Source organism: Coenobita brevimanus, chromosome 57, assembly GCF_032717465.1.
Source record: "Coenobita brevimanus isolate Jiangsu-jjx chromosome 57, ASM3271746v2, whole genome shotgun sequence".
NCBI lineage: Eukaryota > Metazoa > Arthropoda > Malacostraca > Decapoda > Coenobitidae > Coenobita > Coenobita brevimanus.
This window is the reverse complement of record NC_137010.1, coordinates 49842551-49862227: the sequence shown is the minus strand read 5'-3', so window position 1 is coordinate 49862227 and position 19677 is coordinate 49842551. Positions and strand designations below refer to the sequence as shown.

The window sequence follows — 19677 nt, the reverse complement described above, 5'->3', positions numbered from 1 at the left end:
CTTAGCGTAGCACGGCCGGGCAGGCTACAGGAGAGGGTAATGGAGGGGAGGTAGGGAGGGGAGTCAAGAACGGGGAGAAATGACTAAATTGTCAACAATGGATGGGAGTACAGATGAGATTAGGAGTGTTGACTAGTGTTGGACAATGGCAGTACCGATAGATGATACAAGCCACCACTTGAAAGCCCAGGCAAATTCAAAATAACACAGAATCACAAAAGTGACGCCCAGCGGTATGATCCCTTGCTCCCAAGCGTCACGAAAGTGACGCCCCACAGTTAAGGGGTTAAGGAATCTCTTTATCAGGGTTGGCCAGAGTACAGCTGACATTATAAATGGACTGGAAGCTAAATGAAGTGCAAAAACCAGCTACTTACTTTCCAACAGTTGCTGAAAGCTGTTGGGAAAAAAGAAATTTGTGATGTGTGATAAGATTTGTATAGTTTCATCTTGGACAATGGCTTTATTTGCAGTCATTCAGAAGATAGATCGCTGAGTGACTGAACTTGTGGCTGAATATTTCCTACCTTTGAATGATGCTAGTGTGGCTAGTTATCAAGATTGTTGCCACATTTTGCTGTTATGGTAGTACCTCCCCAGGTCGACAGTAACTACAGTGAAAGCATTAAAATTCTGTATTGGCATTATACTCTTTTCACTTTACTCTGACCTACATTTGCTATCTCCTGAACCCTAAGTTGTAACAAGAGATTAACATTAGAATATGGTGTGTCACAAAGAAGTGCTATGAAAAGTATGTGGAGCCACCATTGTACCATTCTTGTCACTTAGCTACATAAAATACACTGCAAAAGGAAAAAAATTGGGGCAGAGTTAATGAAAGATAATGTGAGTGAACTAGAATACAGTACCCTCTCAGTGAGTGCCAGGAGGTGGGAAGTGGATGCTTGTGCATCTTCACCATCCAGGAAGCTGTACACACGAGTGGCCCGGCTGGTCACCTGGCACACCTCACGTCGCACCACACGGTCAAACTTGCTGGCTCGCACCACTGTTAATCACAGAATGGTGGTTGCATGGATTTTAGACACCAGATTACGTTAGTGCAGAGAAGTCTACACAATAACAAGCTATATCATCATCATCGTCGTCTTGCTCCCTTTTGAGAACCCCTCAACTCGGGATGGCCATGGTAAAATCGCTTCCAGGTTACTCTGTCCTCACACACCTCTTGCACTCTCTCAAATACTCTTCTTTTTTCTCATTAATACACTGCTCCGCTATCTTCTTCCATCCAACACAGCCTGCCTCCTCCAATATTATCCCAGATTTCATTTCCAACTTTCTCTGGTACCCTTTCAATATGCATTTACTGACTATGCACATATGGTACTGTCTCAATGCATTCCTTCTTATCCATTTGGTGATTCCACTCTCTTTCCTATCATCCTTTCTTCCATACCTAAATACAGTAAAAGTCCCAATATTCGGCATCTATGGGACCGGGATGATGCCGAGAAATTAGATTTGCCGAATAATCAAAAACCTACCCACTCAGCATCTTAAATATATTGGTGAACACTCATCAACACTTATGGTATTACAACTGTGTTTGGAGAGAGTACTGTATATTGTACAATACTGCAATCAATACAGTACTATACCTGAATCTGAAATATATATATAAATTAGTGAACTTATACAAGTGTAATGACACTGTTGGCCTAAAAGTTAGATAACACTTCCTGGATGGCCAAAATGATAGAGAATATTACCTACCAGCTCAGTACATCACTTGTATTGGTGAACTCATCACTACTTATTACAAATATGTTTGGAGTGAGTACTGTATACAGTACTTTTTCCAAACAAAATAAAATAGTCGGAAAATTGCATAAAATAAAGTGAAGGGATATGAATTGGTAAGGTCTTTCTGATGAAAGTTAAACGTACATTTAGCACTCATTCTTTTGTTCGTATTTTTGTTTACATGTGAAAGGGAGAGCACTGATGGTATTCTATTAACCTCTTAATAACCTCCGGCATTGAACAACCCTTTACAGTACCGATGTCAGTGATGTCGAGTTAGTGAGCTATGAAAAAAACTGTGAACAATTATGGGAATGGAATGAATGTCACTGGTATGTTTACACGACTCTACGTTACGATTCCAAGCAGTCAGGCAGTCGGTTAATCTCTGATGTTTTCGTCCATTTGGTAAATGCACCGTAACTTTGTAATTTTTCCCATTAATAATAGCGAATCATAGCATGGGTTTAGGAAGCTAAATAACACATTGTTAGGTGCGCTAGATGATTATCTTCACATCTTTAAGAAATGGAAGAAATTTAATCTCTCTCTAAGTATGTAGAGTAAGTTTCTTCCATTCTTCTGAAATCAAATTATTTTTCTTAAAGATGTGAAGATAATCGTCTGGCTGACCTAACAATGTGTTATTCAGCATCCTAAACCCATGCTATGATTCAGTGAGAGTCACGGAAGAAGTGATAAAGTTACGGTGCATTTACCAAATGGGCGAAAACATCTGAGATTAACCGACCGCCTGACTGCTTGGAATCGTAGCGTAGAGTCGTGTAAACATACCAGTGACATTCGTTCCCTCCCCATACTTGTTCAGTTTTCTTTATAGCTCACACTAACTTGACATCACTGACATTGGTACTGTAAAGGGTTGTTCAATGCCGGAGGTTATTAAGGGGTTAATGGGATATATTACTGTTTGCATCAATACTCTCTCTTTCACAATGAACACAAAAACGAACAAAAGAATGAGCGCTAAATGTACGTTCAACTTTCATCAGAGAGACCTTAGCAATTCGTATTCCTCCAGTTTATTTTTAAGTATTTTTATGACTTTAGGTTAGGTTAGGTTTGGTTAAATTATTAGGTACAGTTAAACTCGGTTAGGTTAGGTTTAGTTAAACAAGACAGTCCCTTCCTCCATTATGCTAAGGAATAAAAATACTAGAGCTGTCACAGCCGTACAGCTAAAAACAACGGGGAAACTGATTTAACAAGCAACTTTTATTTATGTGAAATGCATTACAGTATCAGTGGTTCATGGGCTACGCAATTACCGGTAAATGTCATTTTCAGGAAGGCGTCGAGAATGAACGAATTTCAAGAATCAGCGAGGGGACTTGGAACCTAACCCTCGCTAATTTGGTGGGGGTGGTTACTGTACTGTATGATACTGTGCAATATTGTAATCAATACAGTACTATACCTGAACCTGAAACATTATAGAAATTAGTGAACATACAGAAGTGTAATGAAACATTTGGCCTACAAGTCACAGATACTTCCTGGACTGCCGAGATGATTTCGGACATCTGCCGAACAGTCAAAGATTTTCGTAAATGGGACTATTTCTCAATACTGCCGAAATGTCAGATCTACCATTCGAATAATCAGCTGCCGAATAATAGGACTTTTACTGTAATATTAAATTTCACTATTTCTTACACCATCCACCCTGCTTATGCCTGTAGCTGTCTTAAAAAAATAAATGAATAATATAAAAATAATCTGTACAGTTTGTAATTTAGAAAAGTTGCCTATCACTCAATATCCTTATTACTTACATCATCCACACTGCTAATGCCTGCAGCTGTTTTGAAAAAATTACTCTCTACAACTTGTAACCGAAGTTCTCTGTCACTCCTTGTCCCAGCTTTTGCACCCACATCAGAGCACTGGCACAACTGTCATTTTAACCCGCTGAATCCCAGCAGATTTTCCAGCAATGACCCCCTAATCCCGGCAGCTTTTCATTTTTTCTTTCTTTTTTTTTTGTTTTTTTTTTTTTTGAGGGCTAAAACCTCCGCTTTTTATGAGAAACACTGGAAAATGCCAAAAAAAGTGCTCAGCTAAGCTTATAAGTGCATTATACAGGTGTCCCTCTGGATACCTGGTACCATCTTCCTTAGGCCCTGCTCCACAGAAGACATTTTCTATGGGAGGAGTAACTATTCCAAACCACTCAGGATACGTATTTATTTATTTGGTATGAATTTATATGTAGTACAAGAGTATATTGCTTTTCACACAATAACATAGGCAATATAGGCCTTGTATCACTCACCAAGCACATGAACATATCGCACCTTCCTTTACCACGTTACCGCCTCATCACTGCTGCTTGTTTCTTCCTCTGGTTTGTTTCTTCCTTTGTCCTCCCTCATGGGAATCACTTTCACCTTGAATTTCATCATAGGAGAGACTCTGGCATGACATGTCTTTACCTGGCCAGGTCACTGCTAACAGGTGAGTTGCCGAGAATATGGCGTGTGGGGGGGAGGGGGGGAGGACGGGGCCAGGCAGTATCCCTGCCTGATGGCAAGTAGAGGAAGGTCTCCCACATATGCCTACCAAAAATCACCTGCGAAACTTGAAAAATGTGCAAATGACGGACCTCACGTACGGATACGTCATCGGGTGTCACCGTGACAAAACGTGGTGACATATCCATACATCAATGGGATGCCTCAGGTTAATAGTGTCCTCTAAACCTCTCACTGCACAAGTTTTACTCCCATACGAGGGTGTTGGCACAACATCCCTAAACCACTAAACTTTCCATCCTACAGCTTCAGGAAAAATACATTGGTAGGAGAAGGGATCTTTATTTTGTTTTTGTTGATTTGGAAAAGGCCTTTGACAAAGTCCCTAGAGAGGTGATGAAGTGGGCAATGAGAAATCTTGGCTTGGAGGAGTGGCTGGTTAGGGTGGTTATGGCTATGTATGTGGGTGTCACACCCAGGTAAGAGTGAATGGAGATTTGAGTGATGAATTTTCCGTGAATGTTGGTGTTCATCAGGGGTCAGTCTTGAGTCCCATGTTGTTTATCATGGTACTTGAAGCCCTTTCACGTGACTTTAGAAACGGACTCCCGTGGGAGTTGATGTATGCTGATGATTTGGTATTGATTGCAGAGATCGAAAGGGAGGCGGAGGAAAGGTTTAGGAAGTGGAGAGATGGTATGGGGCACAAGGGTTTAAGCGTAAATGCAGATAAAACAAAAGTGATGATATCTAGGATTGGTGGCAGTACTGTCAAAGACGAGGGAGAGTGGCCATGTGCAGTTTGCCACAAGGGCGTGGGAAGTAATTCCATCTTGTGCGGTGTGTGATAAATGGGTGCATAAAAGATGCAGTGGTATCAGAGGTAGACTGTGAGATAATGCTGATTTTATGTGTACGGCGTGCAGGGGTGAGCAGGTGGAGATTGTCAGACGTGAAAGGATTGAACTTGCTGGTGAATCTCTTGAGTGTGTGGAAGAGTTTTGTTATTTGGGAGACATGCTGTGTGCTGGAGGTGGAGCTGGAGCTAGCTCTGTGGCTAGGGTGAGAAGTGGTTGGAAGAAGTTCAGGGAGCTCTTGCCTCTCCTGACATTGAGAGGACTCTTCCTACGTGCTAAGGGGTCTTTGTATGCAGCATGTGTTAGGAGTGTAATGCTGCATGGTAGTGAGACCTGGGCAGTGAAGGAGGAAGATATTCGCCAGCTCAGATGTACAGAAATGACAATGATTAGGTGGATGTGCAGTGCGTCCCTGCATCCAAGGCCTGGAGGGGCTGGGTTTACGATGGAAGAGTTGAGAGGTAGGATGGGACTGGAGTGTATTGGTGTTGTGATGAGGAGAGGTAGATTGAGATGGTTTGGACATGTGGAGAGGATGGGGGATGATAATTGGGTGAGGAAGGTGAGAAGTGTTAATATTGGGGGTGGGGTTATGAGGGGCAGACCGAGAAAGACATGGGACTAGGTCATTAAGTGTGACCTCAGGGTTAAGGGACTGAACAGGGAGGCTGCAATGGACTGTGCAGCGTGGAGAGCCACCATTAGGTGACCAAGGCCAACACATGCAAGCATGTTGGAGCCTTTACGAAAACCACCAAACTACTACCAAGTCCACCAATTACTTATCTCCTCTGAGATAATCTCTCCTTAACCTCAGACTTCATTTTGCCAAGTTTACACCATATATACAGTTCCCAGATATTTAAAACTACCAACCTCCTCAAGCACCTCACCTCCCATGTGTACAATGAAATTCATCCTGCTTCTCTCTATCACATACTGCATACCAAAACTTATATTGTGACATTCTTCTTTCCATTCTAATACCATTGTCTGGATTCTTTTCAGCTGGGGTAACAGAAGGGGAACAGAGGTTGGGGCTGAAGATTATTATAAAAATAAATAAATAAATCAAATAAAACCTAAAGAAAAAACTTATCTGACATGGCAGAATCATTTAAGATGATGTACATAAATGCAGACAGCTTGATTTAAAAATAAAAAATGAAAGAAAAAATAGCAGCTCGAAACCACAGATTACATCAGCCTCTGTGAAAGACAACCTGACACATTATGTTTAACTGAAACTAACTTAAAGAACAACTAAAAAACAGATCTATCAGACTGGTCAAATACTCATTTGTGGAGGTTGGTCTGAAGAGATGTAAGATATATACTGCATTTGAGCAAGATTTTCAAACCTGTACCAAAAAGATTCTGGAAGGAGCAGCATCATGCAAATTTCATAGCATATTAGGCTATCATCTGTCATCTTCATCCCCAATCTTGATCCCAGAGCCAAAGGAACAGCAATGAACATGATCAAACTTCATGCACTCACTTCCTTACTCATTTACCATGACATTAGAGTCAAAGGTTCAAACTTATTTTTTCTTCTTAATTTGACAAAACTGAGTGCAATGCCAACAACAGAGCATATTGGAGGAAGACATGGATGAATGTAAATTATCATAAGTAGTGCAGCACACGCAAGTAATGGCATTCAACAAACCATCACTAAACTGGACTTCGATTATCTGAATTTTGGCAACACCAACTTTTGTGAGCCTACTGGTCTTCAAATAATTCATTCATTCATAATTCATCATCTAATCCTGTATTGCTCCATGAGGAGCATGGAAGCCGGTGGCTAGGCAAGATGGTCCCGACATTTAAGACGAGTGACCAGCCTCACTCATCCCTGAGTGGCATTATGTGTGCAATAAACCCCAAACACTCCTTGGCTATAAACCTGCACAGGCTCAATCTGACTGGAGTCCCTTAATTACCCACTAAACCACCAAGTGCCATAATTTGGTTTTATGATTACCACCCAGGGTAGTAAACGGTTCACTGGTGTACAGAAAACCATTTGGCTAGTCACTCTGAATAGGGTCACCCATAGGCAGAAGGAAGAGAAAAGAATGAAGGAAAGAATGACAGAAGAAGGCAGGAAAGAAATGGGGAGAAGAATGGGCAGTCACCCGAAAGCAGCACTACATTGAGTGAGCGGATGGCGAGTGCCCCCCACCTACCACAATATTAACCCCTCTCGACCCATTTCAATGCAACCTGCGTCCAACTGCTTCTGAGCACTGCATGACCTCCACTGGCTGGCCCAGACCTCACACACCAAACAACCCTCACTCAACGATGTGCGCAACGTCGCAAAATGTTTCCTTTCAACTTTCTCCCCTGCCCTTATTTATAACTGTATTGTTATGAAATTCCTACATGTTGTACATGAAAATATGATCTTTGTAATGAACGAAAAAAAAAAAGAGAAAATAAATTATAATATTTTTTGTTCACTCATTTATTCAACACTGATTTCTCACTGATACTGTTTATAAAAATTTTGTCAATGCTTGTTGAAAGTTGCAAAGCATTTATTTGTGATGATTTTCGTAAAAAAATGACACTTGTAACTATATGGAACAGAAATATCTTACGGTCTTTGACCACACCCGGCCAATCCAGTAGCAGCTGGATCAGCGTTGTAAAATGTTTCCAATCGTTTCATTCCCCTGCCCTTATTTGTAATTGTTTTGTTATGAAATTACTACATGCTGTAAATGAATAAATGATCTTCCTAATGAAAAAAGAAAAAAAAGAAAAGAAAAAAATAAATTACCGTATTTATTCATTCAATTACCGTATTTCTTCATTCAATCATTTATTCAATGCCGATTTTTTAAAGATAAATACACGCAGACCCCGAGATACAATACCCCTAGATGTGACACCATGACATAACAATGGGGGTAGAAATACCACCCTACCCTTCCCAATGATGGCTAAACCCTAGAAGTGTCATTTTTTGTACGAAATGGATCGCATATAAATTCATCATCCATTCATTGCCAGACGCCATCTATCCCAAATGGGGTGGCCAAGGGCTTAGAGTTAATTGTTTTACAGGGAGGGGCACTAATCCTCCACCAACCCCACTTGACACGTAGGGATGCCAACAGCATCTGGTGTTCCCATGCGGTCACCCATCCAAGTACTAACCAGACCCAACGTTACTTGGATGGGTGACCGCATGGGAACACCAGATGCTGTTGGCATCCCTACGTGTCAAGTGGGGTTGGTGGAGGATTAGTGCCCCTCCCTGTAAAACAATTAACTCTATGCTCTACAATATTCTATAATCATTGCCGAAATGTTTATATGTCTGTGAGTAAATAAGCATTGAATAAATGAGTGAGTGATACAATATGGTAATTCCTTTTTTTTTTTTTTTTTTTTTTTTTAATCAGGAAGATCAAACAACAAATTGTTGTGAAATAAATACAGCAATTTATATGGTTGGATTCAATCTATGTCGAAAGAGTGTGAGCAGTTGATTTCACTTGGATGAATCCTGAGTCAAAAGAGTGCGAGCAGTTGGATTTCACTTGGACGAATCCTGCGTCAAAAGAGTGTGAGCAGTTGGATTCTTCACCAGGCCCCCATGTATAAAAGGGTTAAATGTTCGTGTTATTGTAAGGACGTTGCTTCATTCTTAAATCGCAACTCTATTTGATTTTTTCCACATTTATTTTTGATGATCTTATTTTTGGGTTTAGGTGAGTTATAAACCGCTTATAGGCTTAGTTTTGCTTGTTTTAAAGCTATTTGGGGGTTTAAGTTAGCTAGAAACTTGTTTTAGGACCATTTGGGTGGGTTTAGTACTCGGTTGGGGGGAAACCCAAGGCTCAAAAAAGCATCCCTATACTTTACAAGTAAATTCTAACCTGAGATACATTACCCCGCCGAGCGATGGGTTTTTACTTAACCAACTGCGTCATTAAACTGGGGTATGACTGTAAACATTATGTCAATGTTTGTTGAATGCTCTACAATTTTCTCTCAACAAGCACTGACGAAATGTTTATATATATCTGTGAGAAATCAGTATAGAAAAATGGGTGAATGATAAAATATGGTAATTTATTTTCTCTCTCCATTTTTTTTTGTTCATTAGGAAGATTTTCATTCATTCATTGCCAGACGCCATGTATCCCAGACAGGGTGGCCAAGGGCTTAGAGTTAACTGTTTTACAGGGAGGGGCACCAATCCTCCACCAACCCCACTTGACGTAGGGATGCCAACAGCATCTGGTGTTCCCAGGCGGTCACCCATCCAAGTACTAACCAGACCCAACGTTGCTTAACTTTGCTGATCGAACGGGAAGCGGTGTACTCAACGTGGTATTATCCATTTATAACATGTAGCAACTTCAAAACAATATAGTTGTAAATAAGGGTAAGGGAGAAAGGTGAAAGAAGCAACTGAAAATTATGGCGAAAAAATACTGCAACCTAAGTAGAAAATATGCAAGTGGTTGGATTTCACTTGCACGCAACCTGCATTGAAAAAGAGCGAGCTGTTGGATTTTTTACCGAGCCCTCATGTTTGAGAGGGGTTAATAAAAAAAAAAAAAAGAAAGAAAGAAAAAAAAAGGGCGATTTGTGAAGACAACTTTGTCATCTGACTGAATTTCTACTTGTACAGAAATTACAGCCTCTCATATTGCACTGTGCGAGTGAATGGTAAGCTGAGTGAGTTCTTTGATCTAAATGTGGGACTGAAACAGGGATGTGCAATGTCTCCATGGCTGTTTAATATATACATGGATGGGGCTGTAAAGGAGGTACAAGGTAGGGCAGTTGATGTGGGGGTGGCTCTAATGAATGAGGGTGAGATGTGGAAGATGCCAGTGTTGCTGTTTTCCGATGATACAGTATTGTTGAGTGAAGATGAATGGGAGTTGCCAGGTTTGGTGAATGAATTTGGGACAGTGTGTATGAAGAGGTATCAAAAGGTTAATGAAAACAAGAGTAAAGTTATGGTGTTTGAGAGGAATGAAGTCACAGAATCCACAGTGAGGTTGGATGGTGAGGATATGGAGAATGTGAGTGCATTCAAGTACTTGGGTATTGTGATGAGTAATGATGGAAGTTTTGGGGATGAAGTGTTTGAAAGGGTACAACAGGGAAGGAAGGTTGTTGGTTCACTGAAAGCAGTGATGAGAAATAGGTAGGTGAGCATAGAAGTAAAGAAGTCGCTGCATGATAGTACTGTGATCCCTACCTTGACATATAGAAGCAAGGCATGGACCTTGATAGAGGGGAACAAGTCAGGAGTGAGAGCAGTGGAAATGCGTTACCTGAGAGGAGCATGTGGAGTGACATGGAGGGACAGGTTGACAAATGATGAAATGAAAGAGCATTGTGGGGTAGATGAGAATGTGACTGAGAAAATTAGGAGAAATACACTGAGGTGGTATGGACATGCGGAGAGAATGAAAAAAGAAAGACTGACTGACTAAGACGGTGTAAGTAGGTGAAGTGGAGGGAGGGGGAAACCAAGGAGGGGGTGGAGGGAGGTATGGAGTTGAGAGGTATATGAGGGAGGGGGGAATGAGTCGGAGGGAAGGCAGTCAAGTGGTGGGTGACAGAGCAACTTCGAGGCGTTTTGTCTGCGGCCACCCTTTGCAGGTTAGGGCATCGGGTTATAGATAGATAGATATTGGACATAGGGAGTAGGCTGTAGTACCTGCCAATCAAGGTGGTACTCCCGGGAAGGATGGGAATGTTGGTGATAGGGAGAGCTGGGGTTCCTGATTCACTAGCTATCAGGATACCCTGTCCATCTCCCTTTGCAAACCTTTCTCAGTATGACACTAAAATGGACAGCATGCCAGCATACTCCCCCAAACACTTTTCCCTAAATATGTAATGAGAGCGAAAGAATGAATTATAATTGTGAAAATTTTGTTGGGTAGACTCATAACTTCATTTATATTGATGTATGCTCAAACTTGGATGATGTAGAAAAAGATCGATTCTGGGATGACTTGATATGTGTGGTAAGTGGTATGGAGGAGGATGAGATTGTAGTTTTGGGAGAGGATTTAAACAATCCCGTCAGTGAAGCTACTCAAGGATATGAAGGGGTACATGGGGGATGCACATATGGTACAAGGAATGCAGAAGGGGAAGGACACTTGAATTTGGGGAGGCAATGAACGATTGTGTACAATGCACATTTCAGGAAAAGTGAGTAGGTTGATTAGGTATGAGTCTGGGTAAAACAGCAGTCAGACTGATGATTTCCTAGTCAGAAGGGCTGACAGGAGGCCAGTGAAAGATGTAAAAGTCATAGCGTGCATACAGTGTGTACTGCAACACAAATTACTGAGATGTGATGTGGTGCTTATGGAGCTGGTGATGAAGATGACCTATGCACCTATGAAGAAAATATGGAAGTTGAAAAACTGACCAGCAAGGGATGCCTTCAATAGCAAGATGAGTCGAGTTATGGCTGAACAGGGAACTGTTGACAGAACTGTAAAAGAACAGAACAGAGCTCTCACAAACAATTTCCTGAGAGTTAATGATTCACTTTGTGGATGGACAAGAGGCCCTCCTAGGCATAAAGTACCATGGTGGTGGGACAAGGGTGTAAAAGCCACAGTTAAGGAGAAATGACGGCTTTTCTGAGAATGGAAATGGGGTGATAACAGAAAGGAATACTTGGCTGCCATGAATATGCCTAGATAGGTGTACAGGGCAAAATCTGAGTTTCAGAGACTTTTAATGGATAACTTAAATAATGCTGAAAGGAAGACTATGGTATTGAAGGTGGCAAATCAGATGAACAGTGAAAACAGGATTATCATAAGTGACCAATATGTGATGAATGATGAAGAAAAGGTAGTAGTGGATGGTAAGAATATTAAAGACACCTGGAGACAGCATTATAACCAGTTGCTGAACAAGGAGTTTGACTAGGACTGGGAAAGTTTGTCTGCAGATCCAGTCTCTGGCCCTTGGTCTTTGATGCTACTACTGTGAGCAGGGAAACAGACAGAATGCAATTGGGGAAGGCAGCAGGTGTGTCTGGGTTTATTGCTTAAATGCTGAACGCCTCTGGAGATGCTGGAGTGGGGTTGGTTACTGATTTGATAAACAGTTATTTATGAGTGTGTTGTCCCAGATGACTGGCAGAAATGCATGCTTGTAAATGTGTACATGGTGAAGGATGATGACCTGGAAAGAGGAAATTACTGAGGCATAAAACTTTTGGACCAGATAATGAAGGTAATGGAGAGTCCTAAATGATATAAATAGGGAGGGTGAATATCAATGAAATTCAGTTTGGGCTTATTCCAGGCAAAGGGACCACTAATCCTGTATTAACTATCAGCATGCTTCAGGAAAAATATATAGGAATGAAAAGAGATGTGTACTTTGTTTTTTGTTGATTTGGAGGCCTTTGAAAGAGTCCCTAGGAAGGTGGTGAAGTAGGCATTGAGAAAGCTTTGGGATCTAGAAGTGGCTGGTTATAATGGTTATGGCCATGTACATGGGTGTTTGCACCCAGGTGAGGGTGAATGGAGTTTTGAGTGATGAGTTTTCCATGAATGTTCATGTGCATCAGGGCTCAGTCTCGAGCCTCTTATAGTCTGTCATGGTTCTAGAAGCTCTCTCATGTGACTTCAGAAATGGGCTTCCATGGGAGATGCTGTATGCAGATGATCTGGAGTTAACTGCAAAGAATAAAATAGGAAGCAGAGAAAAGATTTAGGAAGTGGACAGGTGGAATGCGGCACATGGGTTTGAGAGTAAATGTGGATAAACAAAAGTGATGGTATCTAGAGCTGAACTGTCAAAGCAGAGGGAGAGTGGCTATGTGTGATTTGCCACATGGCTGTGGGAAGCACCTCCATCTTGTGCAGTATTTGTAATAGTGGGTGCATAAGAGATGCAGTATTAGGGGTAGACTGTGAGCTAATGCTTATTTCGTGTGTGCAGTGTGTCAGAAAGAGCATGTAAAGATTGTCAGGTGTGAAGGAATTGATCTTGCTGGTAAGTCTCTTGAGTGTGTGGAAGATTTTTCAGAGAGCTGTTGCCCCTCCCGACATTGAGAGGGCTCTCCCTCTATCCTATGGGATCTTGTAAGCGGCATCCATTAGCAGTGTAATGCTCTATGGCAGTGAGACCTGGGCAGTAAAGGAAATGGATATTCAAAGGTTCAAATGTGCAGAAATGACAATGGTTGGATGGAAGTGTAGCGGGTCCTTGATTTTGAGGCCTGGGGCAACTAGATTTGTGACTAAATAGCCGAGAGGAATGTTGGGATGAGTGTATTGGTGCTGTAATGACACAGGGCAGATTAGGTGGTTTGGGCAGGTGGAGAGGATGGAGGATGATAATTGGGCGTGGAAAGTGAAAAGTGTGAACATCGGGAGTAGGGTTGCAAAAGGCAGGCCTAAAAAAAGATCTGGGACAAGGTCACAGTGTGACCTCAGGGATAAAGGACTGAATAGGGAGGCTGCCAGAGATTGTGCAATGTGAAGAGCCGTCATTAGGTGATCAAGATCGATGCATACAAGCATGTAGGAGCTTTACAAATGATACGATAAAACACTTTTAGCAATCATATTTTTAGATGGAAAAGATAGGTCCCCTCTGTAGTAGCAGTAGTAGTTATTCCCTAGGCAGTCTGGCCAAACAGCCCTGAGTCCCTTAGGAAGACCATGGCCGAGACCGGGCTTTCCCACAGAGCTTCAAAGAGTGTATGCTGTGTTGTTGTCGTAGGTGATTGTGGGCAATGCAGTCTTCCATAATGTGCTTAATAGTATAGGGTGCTGTGTTTCATCCTGGACAGGCATCAGCGACGGAGTCATCCAGCATCTTCTGGTAGCTTAAGAGGGCTGGATGGTGCCCACATCTCAGCCTGGCCAGGTGGACCCTGTCCTCACGAGGAAGATAGGATTCAGAAGAGTGGATGTCAGGAGGCTGTGCATGCAGCTGTGTGTTGTCTTTAACCCCTTCTTTACCGACCCCTCCTCCAAATGTAAACATTACGCTTACCCCCCATACCGACCTGATAGCTCTCCCCGTAGTGTGAGGGGTAGTGTATATTTTTTGCCACGTCGAAACTATTCACTCTTTTTTATTTCTTTGTACATTGATGATCACATAAACCCAGCATGATGTTGATAATAAAAATTTTTTATTAAATAAATCATTATGGTATATAAGTTTACATATCTTATGCCAAAGTACTGTTACCCGGGTAACTACTGTACAAACTGGCTTGAAAAAAATGTCCTGCACAGATGGATGGCTTATTTATTTACCTTGTAAGCTAAGCATGAAGTATGTGGACACACATAATGGTGATGGCGACCTTGGCCCACTTGTTGCCGAGAGTGCAGCATCACTAAGCTCGCTACTATTTTCCTCCTCCTACCTCACTCACATCAACTTCGCTATCATTTTCAGGATCACAGTCATCGACTGACACATCAGACGTTGCTGCATCATCATCTGATACATCTAAATAAATATCCTCATGAGGAATAAACTCGTCACTATCGGAATTTGCCAGAGATGCCATGAGAGAAAATTATTCTGTACACCCTCTCTCGTGATCAAGTGCGTGGTTACTGACTCTCTCAGGCAAGCCAAGGGGTGTAAATTTTGCCGTATGTCAGCAGAAATTATAGCACGATATCTGTAGTAGAAATTATAAATAAAATAATGATTGGTATAAAAGAGGTTACATCACAGATGAGTGAGCAAGCCACTGGTGCCACCGCAACTCAGTCATAACGTATCTTATGATGTCAGAATTCATCAGAACTTCGTCACAGTCTTTGTTGTCAAAACAAAGAGCTGTTGCTAACACGAGGTCCTCAGAAACAGCCTAACCGGACTACCCTGAGGCCCATAAGCTGCCATTCATTAGAGGGTGTACCAGCATACCACGTTAGAGGTTCCGGTGTCTCATGGGTGTTTACTGGCAATGTATGGGGGTACATCAAAACACATTTTCGGTAAAGAAGGGGTTAAGTGATTGATTGGAGCGGCGAGTGATCTGAGTGTGGATATGCTTCTGGAAGCTGGTCTGAGGTGGGCAAGGGGGGAGAGATGACAGTATTTGTTCTTACCTAATTGTATCTTTACAGGAATGAGTCAAGCTCGTACTGTCCCGTGTCTTAAAACCATATTTATTGTACACATACTTAAATTTGTGAATTGTTTTGGCACACACTATTTCATTCGGTAGTGCATTCCATTGACCAATTGCTCTGTTTGGGAAACTGAATTCCCTTATGTCTTTATCACCTCTCTTATTATGCAATTTTTTGCAGTGTCCTCTTGCTGATGCTTCTCCATATGTTAAGTAATCATTTATGTCAATTTTCTCCTTTTCTGATATGCATTTATATAGCATTATCATGTCACCTCTTTTCCTTCTCCCCTGTAGTGTTGGTAGATTCAGTTTATTTAGTCTTTCTTCGTAGCATAGGTCCCTTAAGCTTGGTATTCATCTTGTAGCAGCTCTTTCAACTTTTTCAATCTTGTCTATGTGCTTTTTGAGATGAGGACTCCAGACAACTGATGCATATTCCAGGGTTGGTCTAATGAATGATGTTATTATCCTTCTTAGCATGTCTTCATTGATGTATGTGAATGCTATTCTCATATTTGCAAGCAGTGTATACATGTTCCGTACCTTCTCGCTGATGAGGTCAGCCAGAGATAGTCTGTTATTGATAATCACACCTAGGTCTTTCTCTCTTTCTGATGTGTATAGGGTTTTATTTCCTAACTTATAATCCCAATCAGGTCTTTTTCCACTTTTACCAAACTTGATTACATGACACTTGTCCACATTGAATTCCATTTGCCATGTACTACTCCATTCATGATGTTTATTTAATTCTTCTTGTAGCTCTTTACAAGAGTCTGTATTAGTAATTCTCCTTTGTATTTTTGCATCATCTGCAATCATATTCAGATAGCTCTCATTTCCAGTGTTACTGTTTATATCTTTTATATACACTAAAAACATGATTGGTGCCAGCACTGAACCCTGTGGTACTCCACTAGTCACTTCTTTCCATGATGAGTAGTTTCCTCTTAGTACTGTCCTCATTTCTCTTTTTATGAGAAAGTCTTGCATCCAACAAAACAGTTTGCCTCGAATTCCTCCTTGATGGTACAGTTTCTATAAAAGTCTTTGGTATGGTACTGTGTCAAAAACTTTCTTGAAATCTAAATAGATACTGTCCACCCATCCTTCCCTTTCCTGTATTGTGTTTGTTACTCTGTCATAGTAGCTCAACAGATTAGTAACACATGATTTTCCTTTTCTGAAACCAAACTGTCTTTCTGTTATCATACTATGTTCTTCTAGATGATTTACCCAAGCTTTTCTTATAAGTTTTTCTAATACCTTGCTTACAACACTGGTCAGTGATACTGGTCGGTAGTTGAGTGGATTTTGTCTATTTCCTTTCTTGAATAAGGGGAAAATATTTGCTTTTTTCCAAATATCAGGTAGTTTACCTAGACTCAAGGATTTCTTGAAAATTAAAAATAATGGTTTACTTAACTCCTTTGCACATTCTCGTAATACCCAACATGAAATTTCATCAGGACCACTTGCTTTTCCTCTGTCTAATCTACTTAACTCCTCCTGTATTACTTTTTCTGCTATTTGTATATCTGGTAGTATGTGTGGACATGCGTGTTCCACATAGTCCCTCTCAAAATTTTTTTCTTCAGTAAAAACTAATTGGAAATTCTTATTTAGTGCTTCACAAATATCTTTCTCTTGTGTATAAGTGATTCCCTCGTCCGTAATGGATTGTATTATATCTTTTACTTTAGTTTTGCTTCTAATATAGCTGTAAAACAGCTTTGGTTCATCACTACTTTCATTTATTATATCCTCCTGAAACTGTTTTTGGGCTTCCCTCCTTATTCTTGAAGTCGTTTCTTACCTGTTTGTAATTATTATACGCCCTTTCACTATTGTGTCTTCTGTATCTATTCCACAACAAATCTCTTCATTATTTTGATTTTTTACATTCTGTATTGAACCATTTCTGTATTTTCTTATCTCCTTCTTTGTGCTGTGGGATGTACTTCTGGACTCCTATTTCATAAAATTGACAAAAAATTTTTAAAACAGCATTTAAATCTTGTCCTCTAAGCTCATTTTCCCAATCAACTTCTAAGAAATACTTCTTTAGGTATTGATAATTTCCATTTTTATAATTTAGGCTCTTTTTGTAACTATCATTCCTGTTTACTATGTCAAATGCTATCCTGAAGTTATAATTTAGTACTGCATGATCGCTTTTGCCGAGTGGAAGGTGATATATTAAACTGTCAATATCATTTTCTTGCCTTGTAAATATTAGATCTAGCACTGAAGGTACATCAAGTCCTCTTTTTCTGGTGGTTTCCCTCACATGTTGCGTTAAGAAAAACACTTGTACGAGATCCAGGAGCTTTTGGTCCCAACAGCTTTCTTGGCTATTTATATCTAGAGTATTCTATGAGGAACACACTGAGGTGGTTTGGCCATGTGGAGAGGATGGAGGGTGAAAGACTGACGAAGAGAGTGTATATGAATGAGGTGGAGGGGGGAAGAGGGAGGGGGAGGCTGAGGATGAGATGGAGGGATGGGGTGGAGAGGTATATGAGAGAGGGGGGTGTGAGTTGGGAGCAGGGCAGTGAAATGGCGGGGGACAGGGCGACTTGGAGGCGATTTGTTTGTGGCCACCCCAAACAGGATTGAGGCGTCTGGCAATAGATAGATAGTATTCTAATTTATATTTGTATTGAAGTCCCCAGTTAGTATAATTCTTTCCGATTTCTCTTCCATTTTATGTAGCAATCATCTTACACTCTGAATTGTACGCTCTGCCAGGTCCTCATATTCATCTCTTTCCCATGTGTTTGATCTGGGTGGCATGTACAAATTGGCTACAATTACTTTACCTTCAGATGTGTCGATCTCTACTGCAATCAGTTCTACTTGTGATGGTATATCTAGTTTTATTTCCTTGACTTTTAGATTTTTCTTAGTTAATATTATAATTCCTCCTCCTTTTTTTAAATATCTGTCTCTTCTCCATATATTGTATTCCTCTAAGTTTAGTATGTCTTTTGATATCCTTGGTATTAATTTTGTTTCAGTTAGGCATATTATTTGTGGTTCATTTTCTCTGACATAATCATTCATCTCTAGTAATTTAGATACCATTCCATCCACATTTGAGTACATCAACTTTATCATCTTGTTTATATACTTGTCATGATGACATGGTTCTACTACCTTCCTCCTTTTTCTTCCATCCTGTTTGTGTACCACTTTCGTACCTGCAATCCTATTACTTTGTAAAAAAATTTCTTCTTCTCCTCTTCTGATCTTCCCTCATTTTTTGTTTTTGCTTCCTCCCTTTTCTCTTTCAGTAATTCCAGTTCCTCTTGTGTTAGGCATCTTTTATCCATAGATTTTTGTACTCCTCTTTTTCCTTAAGATTCTTTGCATTTTTTAGTATCTCTTCCACAGTGTTTACACTCTGGAAAGTCACCTTTAGAGGTCTTGTCTTGCTTTTCTCGTATTTCCCTAACCTTTTGTGTTCCTCTATGTCTTTACTACAGATTTCCTCTGATACTTCTTTCAGTAAGCTCATTACATTTGCCATCTCCTTTTTATCTCTTCTATACCAGTGATTACAATTGATTTGTTTATCTCTACTGAATCTCTGACTAACTTTGGATTGTTTTGGATTATTCTTTTCACCTCCTTTTTAATGCTTTTTTCCTCCAATCTTGTTTCTAAGTCTTTCTTTACTTTCACCATTTCAGCATACGTGGTTTCTACATCATTTTTGTAGCTTTGCACAGCTTCATTCACTTGTGTTATCTTCTCAGTATCACTGCTCTGGTCAATAAGACTACTAACTTGCCTAATTGTCTCTGTGTCATTTTTGAACACTTCCATAACACTCTCGTGATTGACTACTGTACTTGCCATTTCACTCATTTTCTTCCTAAGTGTACTCAATTCCACTGTTAGTTCACTGATGGTTGTGTCTTTCTTATTGGCCTCCCTTCCTAGTTTTTCTATTTCTTCCTTTTGCAAGTGCATCTGCTTCTTTATTTCATCAATTTCATTTTTGAAAGCCATTTCTAGTTTGTTTACACATTCAACCAGTCTATTGTGGGTCTCTACTTCAACCAGTTCTTGGTAGAAATCATCATTTTGCTTTTTACCTTTATCCATTTTCTTTTCGAAATTTGTTTTACTGAAGAATGTATCCCCCCTAGGGGTAGGGGGGTTTTCAAGAATACTCCCCCAGTATCAGTGCTTGTCGTAAAAGGCGACTAAAAGGGTTGGCGGAGGGTTAGTGCCCCTCCCCGGAAAACAACTAACTAAAAAAACGAACAAGAAGCCTCGGACAAGGACTGACCAAACGATGACGACCCAGGACCGGACAAAGGACTTGGTAATGAGTACATGGAATGTAAGAGGAGCGAATGATGAGGTGAAAGAGAGAGAGATTGTCCAGGTGCTTGAGGGTGCGAAAGTG

At 40.6% G+C, this 19677-nt stretch overlaps 1 protein-coding gene and 1 pseudogene across 1 annotated transcript in view; both read right to left on the bottom strand.

The window, feature by feature from the left end:
• The window catches only part of Msh6 (DNA mismatch repair protein Msh6), a 746240-nt gene that overhangs the window by 415094 nt on the left and 311469 nt on the right, over window positions 1–19677 (bottom strand). The window contains exon 9 of the mRNA XM_080274091.1: window positions 873–1012. Within this exon, the coding sequence (XP_080130217.1) occupies window positions 873–1012 (140 nt within the window). The remainder of the gene's footprint in view (window positions 1–872; window positions 1013–19677) is intronic.
• LOC145402435 (5S ribosomal RNA) lies at window positions 9374–9493 on the bottom strand (annotated as a pseudogene).